An 18268-nucleotide genomic window follows, 5' to 3' on the forward strand; every position below is an offset into this window, starting at 1 on the left:
TGTATTTCCTCCATTCAGACCCAAACTCCGATCTGATTCATTCCTCTGCATCTGCGCCACTCCTGCAATAATCCCAATGTTTTGATTCATCTCCATTATTAACCATCACGGAAGAATGGGGGGAAACCAGAAAAAGAAAACCAAACTTTCTGAGGACTCCATCAGAGCGACAGAGTGGACGGACATATAACAAAACTTGTCCTAATCAAAGCTCAACATGGTCTAAATCGTCAAATCTGGGGACAAAAAGCATGATTTAAGGCGGGGGGGCGGGTGGCTGAAGGAGCGATGCCGATATGAATGAATGTACAGAGGGTGTGAGCTCTCTGCTGACTGCTAACGGTGGAGATGAATGTAAACACAGGACTGAAGGGAACCGCACAAAGTCACGTTTGACTACGCAAGATCTGGAAGAGTGAGGAGCCGATTCTCGAATGAAAAATCGTCCAGTGTGTGTTCCACTCCAGAATGACACCACTCACTAGAAGATCAGGAGAGGAAACTCTGGTGCGATCTGTCTTCTGTTGTCTTCTCGTGTGTGGTCTCTGAATCAGGGAACATTGAAAAAGGCCTGTGGTGTGACCCAGGCTTTAGGGCCCGGTCACACCGCCCGAACTTTGCCGGAGCGTCCCTGGAGCAGTGAAAAAAATCCATCACCGCTCGTAACTGTTCACCACCGCTCACCACCGTTTAACAGAAGTTGGCCTCCGTTAAAGCAACGCCGTAAACGCTCAGCCACTGCTGATGTTACACCCCCTCCAAAGGCTGCAACGATCAGCCAGACCATCATACAGGAGCACACCAACAGGTTGTTTTTCTGTAATCTAATGTATTAGAAATTAACATAAATAAACAAAATATTAAGTCAAGAGGATCAGCAAACCTTCTAATGCCTCATGTCTGCTGTATTAATGCCTCAAATCAGGTTTTAAAATTTATTTGACTTTTTCCAGCGCATTTGCGCAGCGTCACCTCTCACAGTCCGCGCACTCGTTTCCTTGATAAACACGCACACACACACCAACACACACAAAACAGTTGTGTTATTAACTGTCAATAATAATCATGAACATATTAAAATTAATAAAATAAGTCTCCCCGGCTGCGCACCAGGACGGACACCCCCCCACATAGTCTGTCTCACCCTGCTCATTTGATTCTGGGACTGCAGGCTCCACAGGACAAAGGGATTTATTCAGAAAATATGTTTGTTCTAAAATTAATTTTTGGAAACGAGAAACACTTTGTTTGCTGTACTTTGATGGAGGATATAATATTTTACCTGAATCTGTAACTGGCACCTCAGGAGATGCTGCAGGGCTCCTACTGCTGTGTTCACTGCTGTGTTGAGATTTGTTACATTAGTTTATTTTTTTCACACCATTTCATGTTATTATTATTTAGTTGTAAACTGACAGCAGCCTACAGTAATTCTCTATACCTGGAGGTGAAGCGTAGCGCTTCATGCGCCGCTGCAGGTTCTGCTGGACGGTCCAACACGTCTCCGCCATCCGACTCCCCCTCACTGACCTCCTGTATCATTGCTAATGGTGCGTTCACACCGGACGCGTTGCGGGCGTCAACGCCTGAAGTTGGGAAAATTGAACTTTCGAAGCGTCAACGCGCGCGTCATCCAATCACAGACGAGCACTCTGAGCGCTGATGCGGGCCAGAAGCTCGTCAAACTGGGCCCGGGAGAGGCGGAAGTACCGCCGAAAGCGAACCTCATCCTCACGCTGGCCCCGCGATCTGGGTCCAGCCCCGGAGGGTGTGAGAAACTCTGCGCTCGCCGGCGGGCACACACGAACCCTGGACCCGCCACGGTGGCGGGCTGTTCCCCCGACCCAGCGGCCCAGCCTCCGACCGGCTTTGGCGGCGGCGGGCCCGCTCTGTAGGACGGCTGGGTGAGACGGCGCGTCTCGGTCCTGCTGCGGGTCGCCGAGGAGCCGGTCGGAGAGGCGGGGCGGCCGACGGTGTGATCCGCGTCGCCCGCCGCCAAAGCCGGTCGGAGGCTGGGCCGCTGGGTCGGGGGAACAGCCCGCCACGGCGCCGTGGCCGTGGCGGGGGCCCCGTGGCGGGTCCAGGGTTCCTGTGTGCTCTGCTTCTCTGCCTCCTCCTGCTGGAGCCGCTCACTGCGGCTGGCTTATATTTCGCCGAATTTGCCCGAATAAAATCATAAACAGTTGGTATTCGGACAAACAAACGACACACTCGGGCTCTAAACGACCACTTTGTCGCCTAATTTAAAAAAAAATCTCTATAAAGTTATACATTTGAAGAGTTTAGAGCTAAAGTGAAATCAGCTTTAGCAGATCGATTTCGGCACCGATTCCGCCGTTGTCAACATGAAGACAAGCTCCTCCCACTCCCACGCGTCGCCAGCGTTGCAAGCATTGTAATTTGTACACGCGTCGAATTCCACACTTCACACGCGTCAACTTTGAGGCGTCAGTGACGCCCGTGACGCTTGCAACGCGTCCGGTGTGAACGTAGCATGAAGCTTCTGTTATGCCTCTTTTTATTGTCTTTTTTTTTTTTTTTTTTTTTTTTTGGGGGGGGGATTTGGTTGATATTTTTGGCCGATTGTCTGCTGTCAGAGCTAGCTCCGATGCGCGCATATGAACCACAACAAATGAATCGCAGAAAAAAAGCAACGCAAAGTGCGTCTTCTTTATCTTTTGGAGGTATAAATGCTTTGTAATATTATGTGTGTCATTATTAGAACCTTATTTGCTTCAGAAACCTTATTTGCTTCAGAAAAACATACAAGACACATATTTAGGAAAAGTCAAAGAATTAGAGGACAGGGGAATTATTTTAACAGATTTATTTGAATTATAAAAACCCAAACGGTCTGTCAGACCGTCTTGGCTGTTCTGGTGTTAACAACTGTGAAAAAATACTGTTTTATACAGTATATATTACTTCAACCTTTTTCATTTATTATTCCATTCCACCGTTCCAGCAACACAGTGTCCGCTCGCAGAACGCTTCCCACCGCTCCACCGACGTTTCTGCAACGTTTAATGGCCGCCCGGGCAGCGCAGCGAAGCAGCGGTGGTCCAGCGTCCTAGACTGCGTTGGCCTGGCGGACCCGAGCGTCCACGAACTTGCGTCTAGCAGTGCCAAACTTGGACTGGGCGTTGGTGGAGCGGGGGTGAACGTTGCCGGGGCGGAAAATTCCCCGCTCCTCACCGCTCGGAATATTTTGTGCAGCTCAAAACTTTCGGAGCGGTAGGAGGGCCCCTCCGGTAACACCAGCGGTGGCCGAGCGTACACGGCGTTGCTTTAACGGAGGCCAACTTCTGTTAAACGGTGGTGAACGGTTACGAGCGGTGATGGATTTTTTTCACCGCTCCAGGAACGCTCCAGCAAAGTCCGGGCGGTGTGACCGGGGCTTTAGTCCTTTCTGCTGCCCATTCAGGGAGCAGCAATGTCTAGTTAAGCTCAATTAAGCATCATTATTTGGTCAAATTTTCTCCAAATGAGATGAGACTACTGGGATGTGTTCACACCTCTGCCAGAAATACATAGACTTTGGAGGCCCTGCCTCCTTCCTGAAGCTACTTCCTGTTTGGGAGGAGCTCATGGAATAATTCCACCAGATTCTGATTTCATAGTTTCCAGAGGCCTCGCAGTTCAAGTTTCAGGTCTGTATCGACAGTAGAGGTCAAATGAGAGCTACAGAGGTCAAAGGTCACAGAAGTGTTCTTGTCTCAGCAAGGCCTCAAAGGGTTTAGTGACCTTTTGGAGGTCATGTCACGGACTGTGTGGCACGAGGCTTCTTCCAAGCCTCAGTGCTGAAGAAGAAAAAAGAGGCTTTGTGTTGTGAAATATTGTATCAAGGTTGATAGAGGGATGAACACATGAACACACACGTCCTCCCAACCACTACTGAGATCTGCCTGAAGACAGCAGACTGCAGGGGGGGTCTGGACTGTAAATATGACAAATGGCCTTTTTCCCACAGGCAGCGATGGAGGAGGGTCTCCATACGTCCTGTCCCTGAAGCACATGGTGATAAAGCAGTGGACTCAGCTTTTCCTTCAGGCTCAGATAATCCATATTTGGGCCGTCGGATCCAGGGGAACATATATAAACGCTGCAGTCCAGCCTGCTGCTGCACAGGTGCTCAAGGAGTCCCAGGTGAGCACGGCGGCCGGTGTGGAGCAGCCTCCCTGGCTGTGTGTGTGTGTGTGTGTGTGTGTGTGTGTGTGTCTGAGCTGTGGCTGTGTGGCTCTGCAGGTCTGCTGCCATGGCTGCTGTGTTGAGGTTCTGCGCTGCTTCCCTGCTGCTGCTGCTGCTGTGTGTCGGCTGCCGGGCCGACAGTGAGGTGGGTCCCAGAGGGACGGCTGCTCTGTCAACACGTCTTCTCAGGCTTCAGACTTGAGTCGGTCCTGCCAGGTTTTGGTGTCTTCAGTGTGTCCTCAGCTCTTCGCAGCTTGTCAGTGTGTGTGTGATGTCCTGAGCCGTCCTAACGTGTCTTTCTGTCCCCCGGCGTCCCGCTGAAGGCGCAGCCAGGTATGTAGAGCGTTGAGCCGACGGCAGCCGTGACCGCCGTGCGGCCGTCGAGCTGAAACTGTCCCGTTGTGCTTGTGACTGAGCAGACGGCGCCGCCGAGGAGCTGTCCGTCTCCGAGCTTCTGGAGAGAGCCAACAGGAACCTGGGTGAGTGGGAGCCGTCCTCGGAGCCGAGCCGCCGGCTTCCTCTGAGCGGCGCTTCAGTCCCGGCGCCGCCGTCTGATGCCTTTCAGTCCGCTCCGTGGACGAGCCCGCCCTGGTGGAGGGAGACGTGGCCGTGGACGGCGAGGCCGGGAGGAACGCCGACCCCTGCACCGCCAGAGGCTGCATGTGGGGCAAGTGGAGCGACGGGAAGGTCTACGTCCCGTACTACATCACCAACCACTTCTGTGAGTGCCGGCCGGACTGAAAGGCTCTGACCGTGAGCGGGACGGACGGTCTGAGGACGGAGGACGCTGAATGTCTCCTGGTGTCTCTCTTCAAGCCTCTCGGGAGAAGGCCATCATCACTCGTGGGCTGGAGTCCTTCTCCTCCTTCTCCTGCATTCGCTTCAGGCCGACCAAAAGCAGCGACCGCGACTGGCTGAGCATCGAGTCCCAGAACGGGTGAGGAGCCGAGCCGGCGGAGGGGCGGGGCTTCGGACGGCGGTCGGAGCCCCGGGCTTCAGCGTCTCCTCCGGTCTGTGCTCTTCTGCAGCTGCTACTCCTACGTGGGTCGCCGCGGCGGGAAGCAGGTGGTGTCTCTGGCTCGCCGTGGATGTCTTTACCACGGCACCGTGCAGCACGAGCTGCTGCACGCTCTGGGATTCAACCACGAGCAGACCCGCAACGACAGGGACCGCCACATCAAAGTCCTGCTGCAGAACGTCCAGTCCGGTAAATGGAGCGCACACACACCTGGCGCGCCGCCACACAGGGACCGCGGTCCCGTTCAGAGCACAGGGTCTCCTCCTCAGACCCCCAGGGGCCGTTAAAGAGAGACAGAGACAGGGAGAGGCCAGGGCCAGGAGGAGCAGGAAGCTTCCCTCTGGTCTCAGCATCAGACTGAACAGTGAGTGAGAGGAAGAGCTGGAATCCTCCTGAGCCCAAAGCCGGTCTGGAGCTCTGCCAGGAGGAGGAGGAGGGTCCTTCAGACCACCGCATGGTCCTGAACGTCCCTCCAGCTGGAGGCGTCTGAGCGGCGGCGGTGATCCGGTGTGAGCAGCTCAGAGCAGAGCAGCCGAGCAGAGCGGCAGTCCGCCGGCCTTCATCTTTTCTCCTCGTTGACAGGAATGGAGCACAACTTCAGGAAGATCGCCACCCTCAACCAGGGCACTTCCTACGACTACAACTCCGTCATGCAGTACCACAAGTGAGTGTGTGTTTCGCTCTGTGTGTGTGTGTGTGTGTGTGTGTGTTCAGTCTAACCTCCCCCTCTCCTCGGTAGGTACGCCTTCTCCAAGAACAACCAGCCCACCATGCTTCCTATCCCCAACTCCAACGTCTCTTTTGGCAACGCCAAGGAAATGAGCCGCGCCGACATCGCCAGACTAAACACACTCTACAAGTGCTGTGAGCACACACACACACACACACACACACACACACACACACACACACACACACACACACACACACACACACACACACACACACACACACACACACAGTGTGTCAGCCATGGCCTGAATGTGTGTGTTCTTCACAGAGTGTGTCTGGATGAGCGGAGGAAGCAACACACTGAACTGCTGGACGTTCGACCTTCAGCGACCGCTGAAAAGAAACTTTTCCTTTTTCTTCTTGAAAGACAAATAAATAGAAACCAACTCAAACTGTGTGTTTTTCTGGCACTGCCTCACTTGTTGTGATTCCCACTGGGGTGGGCGTGGTGGTGCAGTGGTAAGACCAGCAGAACTCACAGGTTTGAGTCCCGCTGCTCCAGAGGAAACTGGCTGGCGGGTCGGGGCTTGTTTTGGGGGCCAGTAACATTCATTTTCTTTTATTTTGAAATGCATTTATTTAATCTTTCAAAACACATTAATTTAGTCTTTTTAATGCAAAATAAAATAATGAGTTACTCAGTGACTTGTAAACGTACTCAGCTTAACTTGTGCTGTAGATCAAACATTGTAGAAGTTTTAGGAACAATAAATCTCCAGCATTGGATTCTAATCAATGGGACTTCCCTAAAAAAAAAAAAAAAAAAATCTTCAGTGCAGAAACTTGAAGCTGACAGTCCATGAACTTCTGAAGAATGTTTCTTGAAATATGTTTGATATTACAACATTTCTACTCTTTTCTGCACAAAGAAAAGCAAAGAAAAACAGAAACATGGAAAATTCACAAAAAAACAACAAAAAAAAAACCTCTGAAATTAAAAGTGTGTTTTTGTGCCTCCTTGTGCTGAAAGTGCATCAAACACATGCATCTGCAATTTAGCAGCATGTTTTCAGGATCATGGTGAGAAGATACATCTTGCCGGCCGGTCCAGGCCGAATGCAGCTGCAGTCTGAGTCTCCCACATGAGTGAAATGTCCTCAGCGAGCTGTCCTCGGCCCTGCATTTCCTGCTCAGATCCTCTCAGAAGCAAGTTGAACCAAACCAGCCAAAGCAGAAGTTTCCATCAATGTGCTCAGAGCCGCCGCGATAAGGCAGGCGAACCAGGCCTGGGGCCCCCTGCTGGCCTGGGGCCCCAAGACAACGACTGTTATGAATAAAATGCAACGACAAACTGTGTGAGCGCCCCTTGGCAGCCAAGGTGCAATGACACTGTTATCGGAAGTCGGGATCCCCCTCAAGGGGGCCCCTCTCAGCTGACAGCAGCAGCAGCCAGCCGGTTTCATGAGCCCTGCAGCCGGCAAAATAAAAAACAAATCCCAGGATGAAGCGAATTTATCCATCTGGCAGCCAGAAAAGATAGAAGAGAAAAGATCAGGAAGATAAAAAAAACAAGATAGCGGTAAGTGATAAATCACGTTAGTGGGGGGCTTGGTGTAATAAGTTGCTGCAGGTAACTTTGTCCAGTGTTTATGTTCGCTACCTGTGTGACGGAACTGGGTACTGCTGATTGTTGTTATTACCTCCGCCAAGGAGGTTATGGAATCACGTTGGTTGGTCTGTTAGCAACACTGCGGAAAAAGTTCTGGACGGATTGCAATGAAACTTAGTGGAAAGGAGGGTCTTGGGCTAACTTAGAATCCATTACATTTTGGTGATGATCCGGATCACTGTCTGGACCCAGGAGCTTTTTAAAGGATTATCATTGAGAAATAGGGCAGGCTTTCACATAGGTGGACAGCCCCCCCCCATCACAATGTTGTTTCATTATATCTGGTGTTCTTCTGGTTGCTGGTGACTGATCTGAGCTGTGGCAGAGGTCTGCCTCTCTGAGGGCCACATTCTAGTTGTTGTTATGATGGGGGTGCAAATGTTCGGCTGTTGAAGTTGTTTTTGTTATAAAGTGTGAGTGAACTGAAACCATAACCCCTCTTTTTTTTTTTTTTTGGGGGGGGGGGGGGGGGGGGGGGGTCGTCAAAGTCCATCTAGCCCCCAAATTCCTTGAAACGGCCCTGCTGCTTCGCTCTCCAGAGTGCCGGAGTCCTCCAGAGTTCTCCGGGGTCCTCCGGGTCCTCCGGGGTCCTCCAGGGTCCTCCGGGTCCTCCGGGTCCTCCAGGGTCCTCCGGGGTCCTCTGGAGTCCTCCAGCGTCCTCCAGGGTCCTCCGGGTCCTCCGGGTCCTCCGGGTCCTCCGGGGTCCTCCGGGTCCTCCGGGGTCCTCCGGGTCCTCCGGGGTCCTCCGGGTCCTCCGGGTCCTCCGGGTCCTCCGGGTCCTCCGGGGTCCTGCCGGCGTGCACGCTCCCCGGCTCTGGTGGCTGTCGCGGTCAGGAGCCTGTGCTCCGCGGCGCTCACTGCACAACTCCAGCGAGACTTCATCTCTTCTGAATTGCAGCTTTCCGTTTGTGGCTCAAGGGTCGCCGGGATCTGCTGCAGCACAAGAGCATGAAGGCTGAAGCCGGGTTTCGGTCCGGCGCCGAGCGGCCCCGCCGTCTCCGTCCTGGTGTCGCTGAGAATGGTGCAGTTTTCAACGTGATCCAGCACTTCAGGGTTTATCTGGTACCTTGCGCGTGAAAGGAGGCATCGGAGACAAGCCGCTGTCTGGGACAGAGGGACAGAGAGACAGAGGGACAGAGGGACAGAGGGACAGAGGGACAGAGAGACAGAGAGACAGAGGGACAGAGAGACAGAGAGACAGAGGGACAGAGAGACAGAGGGACAGAGAGACAGAGGGACAGAGGGACAGAGAGACAGAGGGACAGAGAGACAGAGGGACAGAGGGACAGAGGGACAGAGAGACAGAGAGACAGAGGGACAGAGAGACAGAGGGACAGAGGGACAGAGAGACAGAGGGACAGAGAGACAGAGGGACAGAGAGACAGAGAGACAGAGGGACAGAGAGACAGAGAGACAGAGAGACAGAGGGACAGAGAGACAGAGAGACAGAGGGACAGAGAGACAGAGGGACAGAGAGACAGAGGGACAGAGAGACAGAGAGACAGAGGGACAGAGAGACAGAGAGACAGAGAGACAGAGGGACAGAGAGACAGAGAGACAGAGGGACAGAGGGACAGAGGGACAGAGAGACAGAGGGACAGAGGGACAGAGGGAAATAGACCAAGATGTGCTATCACTTCTCTTGTCTTTAGATTCTTGACCTGTAACTGATACTGGACACATCAGGACAACGCTGGAGGGACAGTACTCACTCAGTATTTGAAGACTAAGAAATCACGTTGTTAGATTTCTTCATTTATTGCTCAGTAATGTACGATCATGAATTCATTTTGAATAACTTCAAATGTGTTGCTGTAAATAAACCGTTGTCCCAGAAATGTCATTTGACTAAACTTCTCCAAAACAACCTGCTTCGTTCAGGACATTAAGGACATCGACGACACAACGCAAATCAATTATGAAACAGAATTTTCCTCCTTTTATTTTCCTTTCCACAGAGCTGCAGAGACGATCAAACAATGGAAATGATAAACGCACGGCAACACACATTATTCTTTGGATTGCAGCATAGAATTACAGGACAGACAAATAAATTAATCAAAACAAACTTGTGCTCAGATCTCTTTCAAACACACACACACACACACACACACACACACACACAAAATGGTGAATCTGAAGGCTCGGTCTCCTTCGCTGGAATGGGGTACCGGGGGACTGATGGAGGGATGGGGGGGCTGAAGGAAGGATGGGGGATGAGGGACTGAGGAGGGATATGGAGCTGATGGGGGGATGGGGGACCCCACAGAACTGAAACCCACCCTGATGAGGACCCATCCATGCTGGTTTCCCAAACCCTCCGGTGTAGACCCACACGGCTCCGGGTCTGGTTCACCTGCCTCTCCCCCGACTTGAGCCAAGACAACAACCCCTGACTTCCTGCTGAGGAGCCACACAGCAGCCGGAGGGGGGGTTCCTCCAGAGCGCCACTCAGTCCGGTCCGGGGGAAACCTGCTCTGGGTCCAGGTCGAAGGCCACATTAGGACAGGGGACGCTCCAGACCGGGGCTGATCGAAACACGCTCCCATAATGTGAATGTGGTTCCGACTGTGTTGAAAACAGAGCTTCAGCAGAGGGAAGTCGGTCCAGCTCCGACACCAGCCCATCTGATGAGGAGGAAACATGGTTCTTCGTCCCACGAGGACGTGGAGGATGAGATGTGCAGCAGGAAAGAGTCTCCACACAGGAGCTGATGGCTGGAGTGAAAACAGGCCGCCGCTGCATTCTGAAGCGTGGCCGTCCAGAGAAAAGCCACGTTACTGGAGCTGTGTGGACCATCAAACGGAATCCTCCGGGGCCACAACTGACTTTTAAGACTTGCTGGCCTTCATTATAACTAATCCTCCTCTTCTACTTGATGTGAGAAATGTTTCAGTTCCCTACTACATGAGGACTCCTGCTTGTGCCATCGCAGCCAAAAGGAGAGGTGAAAACTTCTACCTGGGAAAATAAAGACGGGAACCCTGAGCTGCTCTCAGTCAGAGGCAACGAGCCGACAGGCTGAAGCGTTGGACCGCAGAGCAGGAGCTGAAGAACAGAAGAAGCTACAGCAGGAGAGAGAAGACCACGTTCCCACGCTGGCTGACTCACAACCGTACTGTCCCTCCGAGGAAGAGGACGCAGCCAAGAGGTCGGCACAGCCCCAATGCTTCCGACAGCTTAGTCAGAGAAACCGGGACTGAGCCGACGTTCAGTTAACCTTCAAAAACCTGCTGCTCTCGTCAGTGGAAAAAAAACAACTTCCAAACTCATAAAGAGAAAGAACAGGTAACTTGACAACACTGAATCATAGAAAAGTTTGTATTTTTACATATACAAGAGTCCCGGAGAGAAACCTCTCAGTTCCCCTTTTGTGCAAAAGGAGTCGAAGCACTGATATGAGAACAGTGTGGAAGATACATGGTCACATGGTTTCTGAGGCACAAGAACAGAAAACAACATCCTGAAGTGATCCCAGACCCAACAGACCAGGGCGGAACCGGAGCCGGGGAGACCGCTCGGGACCGCCTGACGCAACGGGCCCAGGGCCTGCTGGTGGATGTTTCCCATTGAGAGAGACGCGCACACACACACACACACACACACACACACACACACACACACACCGTTCATTACCATCCAACTACTACAAACCACAAAGTCCACATCCTGAAAGTCAACTATATGGCCACCAAAAAAAAACAAAAAAACAAGAACTGACCAACCCGACAGGTTAACCAACCACCCAACTGACCAAGCAACCAATCATCTACCAACCAACCGACTGACTCAACAACCGACCAACCAACAGACAAACCAGCCAATCACAGGGCTGCTCTTGGCTTTAATAAATACACACATGATGAAACTACAGGATGGCGACGGCGCTGACACACTCTGAGATTCATCTAACACTACAGTGACCTATTTTCCTATTAAAAGATATTTTCTCCCACAAAAAAACATCCCAACCGTCTGATCTGCGAGAACCCTGTCCCCACCTGCTGGAGATTAACTGTATGTTAAAATATATGTGCCATTTGAATCAAAAGCGCTGATTTAAATCATTTTAGGATTTAAAAACATAACATGGAAATACAATGGACCAATCCATTTACAGATTTATATGCCAATAGCAGCAATTTCCACAAAATCACTTGTGCAATAATACTTCAAATAAAAAGGCTTTATAAAGGTTCATGTGATAAAGGCATTTAAACACAAACCGACTCCCCGCTGAGTCCAGAGGACTCGTGACAGCATGAACCAACAGAAAGCTTGGATATACTTCCACCGTATTACAGATCAAGTATTCACAAGGACTGTGAACACATGGCTAACAGCTGAGCCCTCCGTGTCCCGGATCTGTCCTCCAGACCAGACGTGAAGGAACCTCTCCCAACCCCAGGACAGCCTGGACTCGTCCCCCAGGGAGGGACGCTCGTCCAACACGTGGCTAACGTCCTAACGTCCACCGGGTTAGCAGCAGGGCGTCTCACTGAGGACGCACAGCGCCGCTGCACACAAACTACACAACCGTCACCATTTCCTCCCCGCACCCCTGAAGCTTCTCTCTTCACGTACACACACCTTCATGCTACTGTAACAACACACACAGAGATACACACACCACCCGACACGGTCTCTCATTCAAAAGCTCCTGGTCCAACGTCTCCAGTGCAAAATCAGCATGGCCGCCGTCCGTCCGTCTGTCCAGACACACCGAGCCACTGCACAGCACCGCACGCACGCACGCACGCACGCACGCACGCACGCACGCACGCACGCACGCACGCACACACACACACACACACACACACACACACACACACGGATGTCCTTCCCCTCTGCAGTCTGAGATCACCTCGCACTGAGCACAGGGCTTTCTCCACAACACAGACACAGCTGAGAGAAAATCAGAGACACGGCAAAGGCACTTTCTGGGACGATCCGTCTTCAGTGGGCGCGGCAGAGGAGGCTGCTGGGACATGAACGGCGGGGCGGGCCGAGACCGCCAGGGATGCAAACACACCTGCGTTCGAGCGCCGGGAGGTTCCTGCCGCTCTGACAGCAGCTGCAGCTCCTCTTTGGCACAGCGGGGGGCGGCAGTGAGTCCCTCCACAGTCCAGCCTGTCCCGGCTCTGGTCTGGGACTTCACTGTTCGTCCCAGTATGGACAGAGCAGAGGCACTCAGGACGCCATCATGTGGCACAGAGTGGAACTGACAGGCAGAACACAAGCCAGACGTCTGCAGCCTGAAGACCGCTTGTCTCGCGGCTCGCCTCGCTGCTTGTCTCGTCTCATGGTTTGTGTCGTCTCGTCAGGTGGTTTGTGTCGTCGGCGGCTTGTTTTGTCTCGTCTCGTGGCTTGTCTCGTCACTTGTGATGTCTCGTGGCTTGTGTGGTCTCGTCTCCTGGCTTGTCTTGTCTCGTGGCTTGTGTCGTCTCGTCTCCTGGCTTGTCTCGTCTCGTGGCTTGTGTCGTCTCGTCTTGCGGCTTGTCTCGTCTCGTCTTGCGGCTTGTCTCGTCTCGTGGCTTGTGTCGTCTCGTCAGGTGGTTTGTGTCGTCAGCGGCTTGTTTTGTCTCGTCTCGTGGCTTGTGTCGTCTCGTGGCTTGTCTCGTCACTTGTGATGTCTCGTGGCTTGTGTGGTCTCGTCTCCTGGCTTGTCTTGTCTCGTGGCTTGTGTCGTCTCGTCTCCTGGCTTGTCTTGTCTCGTGGCTTGTGTCGTCTCGTCTCCTGGCTTGTCTCGTCTCGTGGCTTGTGTCGTCTCGTCTTGCGGCTTGTCTCGTCTCGTCTTGCGGCTTGTCTCGTCTCGTGGCTTGTGTCGTCTCGTCAGGTGGTTTGTGTCGTCAGCGGCTTGTTTTGTCTCGTCTCGTGGATTTTCTCGTCTTGGGACTTGTCTCGTCTCATGGTTTCTGTCATCTCATCGCTTGTGTGGTCTTGTCTCGTGGCTTGTGTCGTCTCGTCTCCTGGCTTGTCTCGTCTCGTGGCTTGTGTCGTCTCGTCTCCTGGCTTGTCTTGTCTCGTGGCTTGTGTCATCTCGTCTCCTGGCTTGTCTTGTCTCGTGGCTTGTGTCGTCTCGTCTTGCGGCTTGTCTCGTGTCGTCTTGCGGCTTGTCTCGTCTCGTGGCTTGTGTCGTCTCGTCAGGTGGTTTGTGTCGTCAGCGGCTTGTTTTGTCTCGTCTCGTGGATTTTCTCGTCTTGGGACTTGTCTCGTCTCATGGTTTCTGTCATCTCATCGCTTGTGTGGTCTTGTCTCCTGGCTTGTCTTGTCTCGTGGCTTGTGTCGTCTCGTCTCCTGGCTTGTCTTGTCTCGTGGCTTGTGTCGTCTCGTCTCCTGGCTTGTCTTGTCTCGTGGCTTGTGTCGTCTCGTCTTGCGGCTTGTCTCGTCTCGTGGCTTGTGTCGTCTCGTCAGGTGGTTTGTGTCGTCAGCGGCTTGTTTTGTCTCGTCTCGTGGATTTTCTCGTCTTGGGACTTGTCTCGTCTCATGGTTTCTGTCATCTCATCGCTTGTGTGGTCTTGTCTCGTGGCTTGTCTTGTCTCGTGGCTTGTGTCGTCTCGTCTCCTGGCTTGTCTCGTCTCGTGGCTTGTGTCGTCTCGTCTCCTGGCTTGTCTTGTCTCGTGGCTTGTGTCGTCTCGTCTCCTGGCTTGTCTTGTCTCGTGGCTTGTGTCGTCTCGTCTTGCGGCTTGTCTCGTCTCGTGGCTTGTGTCGTCTCGTCTTGCGGCTTGTCTCGTCTCGTGTCATCTCGTCTCACCTCACCCAGAGGAAAAGCAGGTAAAAACTGCAGGCTGCAGACGTCTGACCTGAAGACACAAACATCTCCCAGAGGACATCAACACACTTCATCCTTCACATTCTGTTATTCTGTGATTTTTTTGGGGGAAAGTTTTCAACTAAAATGACCTTTTAAAACAATTAAACATGTGGCGTTGGGTTTGGCAGCACCTGCTGATGTGGTGCAGAAGCTGTGAAACACCATCGGTGGTGAATCACCAGCATGGAGCCGGAGAGCAGCTCTCCATTCTGTCCAACCAGATAAAGTGAAGAGAGCCGTTTGCATCCCTGAACGTCTCCTCGGCCTCCTCGTCCGGCTCCCGTTCATCAAGTGTCAGTCCTCTGTGGACTTCAGGACACTCTGCAGTCCTTCCTGAACTCCTGAAGGTTTCTTCATGTCTTCATTTGAGTTCTGTCCATGTTCTGTAGGACGCAGTGAGTGTAGTTTAACTACGGGAGTTAGGCAGTGTGTCCTTCTGCTGTGGGCCTGTTGCATAGCTGAGCTGGAGGAGGAGCAGGAGGACTTCGGGGAGGTCACCCCCCGCCCCCCAGCTCCCGGCGCCCCTCTTTTAGCTGCTCCATGACTTGCGGTGCTCCGCCCGCCGTGCAGCGGAGGCGTGTCCTCGCAGGACGGGGAGGTGCGGGGCAGGAGCGCTGAGGTCTGAGCTCTGCAGAGACAGCCGGTCCGGCCGGACCAGCACCCCGTGAGCCGGCTTACACTGGAAATACCGCTGACCTCCCACGGAGCCGTCGTTCTTTCCTGGAGGGGACAAGTCCAGAAGACGCATCAGTACAATGAAGGACACGAACCAACGGCTGTTCAACAGCTGGAGCTGCTTTAAAACCACCGGACCGACTGCACAGAAGACAGACACAAAACCTGACTGCATGACGGAATACACCGTTAGACCATCAGAGGTCGGGTCAAATATTTCCTCTCCTGAGACTGGAAGACATGAGGACCTGAGACTGAGCCGAGGGACGAGTGAACCAAAGGAGAATCGGTCCTTTATGTTTGTCCAAACCGCAAAAGAAGAAGACAGATGATGGATACTTGGTCCTCGGACCACGTGTAGCCGCTGCAGGCGTCAGTACGACAGCTGTCTACTCGTCCCCAGTTTGTTACGAGTTGATGTAGATGTATCTGTTGGCGGTAACGTTTAGAGCAGGGTTGTCCAGAGTGGGTCCTGGTGGGTCCTGGTGGGCCGTTCTCCATGTCTACCCGCTTCAACATACCTGAATCTCATGAAGATTCATGGCCAAGTCCAGCAGAAGGCCAGATAACGACCCTCAATGCCATCAGCTGTGTTGAAGCAGGGAGAACACGGAGAACGTGCAGCGCCGTGGCCCTCCAGGACCGACTGCGGCCCCCCTGGTTCAGAGGTTTCACACAGAGCAGTCAGTGACAGCGGAAACATCTGGATCACTTCACTGCTGCACCTGATCAATACGGCTGGGGAGCATCCGGAGGGAAAACACCTTTGACCAGACGACCAGACGACACTGTGTTCGCCGTCCACAGGTGTCCAGAGGAACCTGGACCGCCTGTTGGGTGTCAGAGTCAGAGCGCCGGAGAGCAGCGGCGTCTCAGCAGATCGCCCGGAGCTGCTCGCCGTGAACAGCCGCTTTTATTTTCATATCTTGTTCACCTTGACAGTCGCCGTCAGGTCAGTGAGGGACGAAGGTGGAGGAGCGGTACCTACCCACCGGAGCGTCCAGCTCCACGCCCACCCACACTCCGTCAGCGAAGCGCGTGGTCCCCACGTAGCGCACGGTCCCCGCCTTGCTGCTGCCCAGCGCCACGCACGCCCCCTCCGTCAGCCACTCCGGCAGGGGGGGGGCCGTTCCCCTCCTCACTGTCCAAACCCGTCTCCGGCTGTCCTCCTCCGCCCGGCGTCGGCAGCCGGGGGTCATCCGCCGGGAGGGAGGAGCGGGAGGTCGGCGTCTCGGTGCCGCACTGAGAAGGAGAGGTCACAACACGGTTCCCGTCAGCCGGCGGCGGCGGCGGCGGGTCCGAGGGGCAGCCGGAGTCAGCGGCCAGGAGGGACGAGGACGACGGGGAGGGCTGGAGGACGTCAGACAGAGTGACCGTAGAAACACTGGTGGAGAAGTATCCGCTGGACGACTGGCTGAGGGGGCTGAGGGGGGCGGAGTCATGCGGGTCATGCACAGGAAGAGGAGGGGCTTCTGGGAACTCCGCCCTTCTGTCTTTGGCTGGAGGCCGGAGAGCAGGAGTCTGTCCGGCACAGGACAGGAGACGGCATGCAGACAGGACAGAAGAAGAAGAGTCATCAGCAGCCGTCCACCGTCACCCTGTCCCACATTCTGAGACACCAGCTGGAACCTGTGCAACTTCACCTCTGACCCCTGACCTCTGACCACAGAACCACCATGGCCACACAACAAAAATCATCTGACCTTTGACCTTAGAACCACTAGAATGCAACAAAAATCACCTCTGACCTTTGAACCACCAGATCAATGCAACAACTGCAGTCCTCCACACACACACACACACACACACACACACACACACACACACACACACACACACACACACACACACACACACACACACACACACACACACACACACACACACACACACCTCTCTGGGTGTTTGGAGCGTGGACAGGCTTCCTGACCTCCTGACCCTCAGACTGGCTGCTGTGTGCAGTCTGATCGTGGCTGGTCAGTAAACCATGTGAAAGCACGGGGTCAGGGGTCAGGGGTCAGGGGAGAGAAGCCAGGTGAGCCAGCAGTAACAGACACAGCCTCACCCCGTCGCTCCGGACTCGGCCGTCGTTGCCTCCCGACGAAGTCACGATGCGAGGCACATGCTGCGGAGCGACCACCAATCAATCAGTCAATCAATCAGTCATTCCCGCATCAGCATTTGATCCATGAGAGCTGGGGGACGGGGCACAGGGGAGGGGGGACGGGGGACGGGGGAGGGACGGCGGACCTGCTGGCTCTGGGGAGACGGACGCAGCTCCTTCTTCTCGTCTCGCGCCGGGAACAGGGACTTGAGTAGTTTGGGCATCTGAGGAACCAGCGCCTTCACTGAAAGATAAGAGGCAGCAAGTCCTGAACGCCCTGGAGGGGGGGGCAGGAAGCCAGAGGTCCGGGAGGAGGAGGTGGAGGACAGGTGGAGATGAAGACAGGAAGTTGAAAGTCCAGACTTGTAAAAAAAAAAAAAAACTACAGGCACCACAGTGAGAAGACGAGCTGGACACTGGGCCGCAGCTTGAACACACTCACATTCCAGTCCGGTCACGAGGACCAGACGGACAGCAGAAACACACAGCGGCTCGTGAGGGTCAAAGTGTGGTGCGGGGCCTCTGCCGGGGCCGCCGGAGGACTTCAGGGGACGGTGCAGGAAGCCACGCCCCCTGAGGTCCTCTGGATCTGCCCGGAGCTCAGCGAGCCGACACCGTGGCCCCCTGCTGGGAACTCACGCTCCAAACAGACGTCCAGGTCGAGCAGCGCTCAGCGCCACACACACTCCACACACACCACACACACCACACACACACCACACACACCACCACACACCACACACACCACACACACCACCACACACCACCACACACCACCACACACCACCACACACACCACACACACCACACACACCACACACCACCACACACCACACACACCACACACACCACACACCCACACACACCACACACCACACACACCACACACCCACACACCACACACACCACACACCACACACATCACACATCACACACAGTCACACACCACACACACCACCACACACACCACACACACCCACACACCCACACACACCACACACACCACCACACACACCCACACACACACCCACCACACCACACACACCACACACACACCACACCCACACACACCACACCACACACCCACACACACCACACACACACCACACCCACACACACCACACCACA

At 54.0% G+C, this 18268-nt stretch overlaps 2 protein-coding genes across 2 annotated transcripts in view; one reads left to right on the forward strand and one right to left on the reverse strand.

Moving 5' to 3' along the window:
* Nucleotides 1-4255: 4255 nt before the first annotated feature.
* On the forward strand, nucleotides 4256-10178 carry LOC115389797 (low choriolytic enzyme-like). The gene is made up of 11 exons (XM_030093373.1): nucleotides 4256-4333; nucleotides 4512-4521; nucleotides 4608-4667; nucleotides 4754-4909; nucleotides 5005-5125; nucleotides 5217-5395; nucleotides 5789-5870; nucleotides 5946-6070; nucleotides 8144-8376; nucleotides 8466-8609; nucleotides 10131-10178. Exons 1-11 carry the CDS (start codon nucleotides 4256-4258, stop codon nucleotides 10176-10178), a joined length of 1236 nt encoding a protein of 411 aa, XP_029949233.1.
* The window catches only part of LOC115391639 (kinesin-like protein KIF13B), a 49226-nt gene continuing 40421 nt past the window's right edge, over nucleotides 9464-18268 (reverse strand). Inside the window, 5 exon segments of the mRNA XM_030095928.1 lie at nucleotides 9464-15081; nucleotides 16025-16164; nucleotides 16166-16557; nucleotides 17102-17161; nucleotides 17287-17384. Coding sequence (XP_029951788.1) covers nucleotides 14891-15081; nucleotides 16025-16164; nucleotides 16166-16557; nucleotides 17102-17161; nucleotides 17287-17384 — 881 coding nt within the window. The 3' untranslated portion in view covers nucleotides 9464-14890.

This window comes from Salarias fasciatus, chromosome 1, assembly GCF_902148845.1.
Source record: "Salarias fasciatus chromosome 1, fSalaFa1.1, whole genome shotgun sequence".
NCBI lineage: Eukaryota > Metazoa > Chordata > Actinopteri > Blenniiformes > Blenniidae > Salarias > Salarias fasciatus.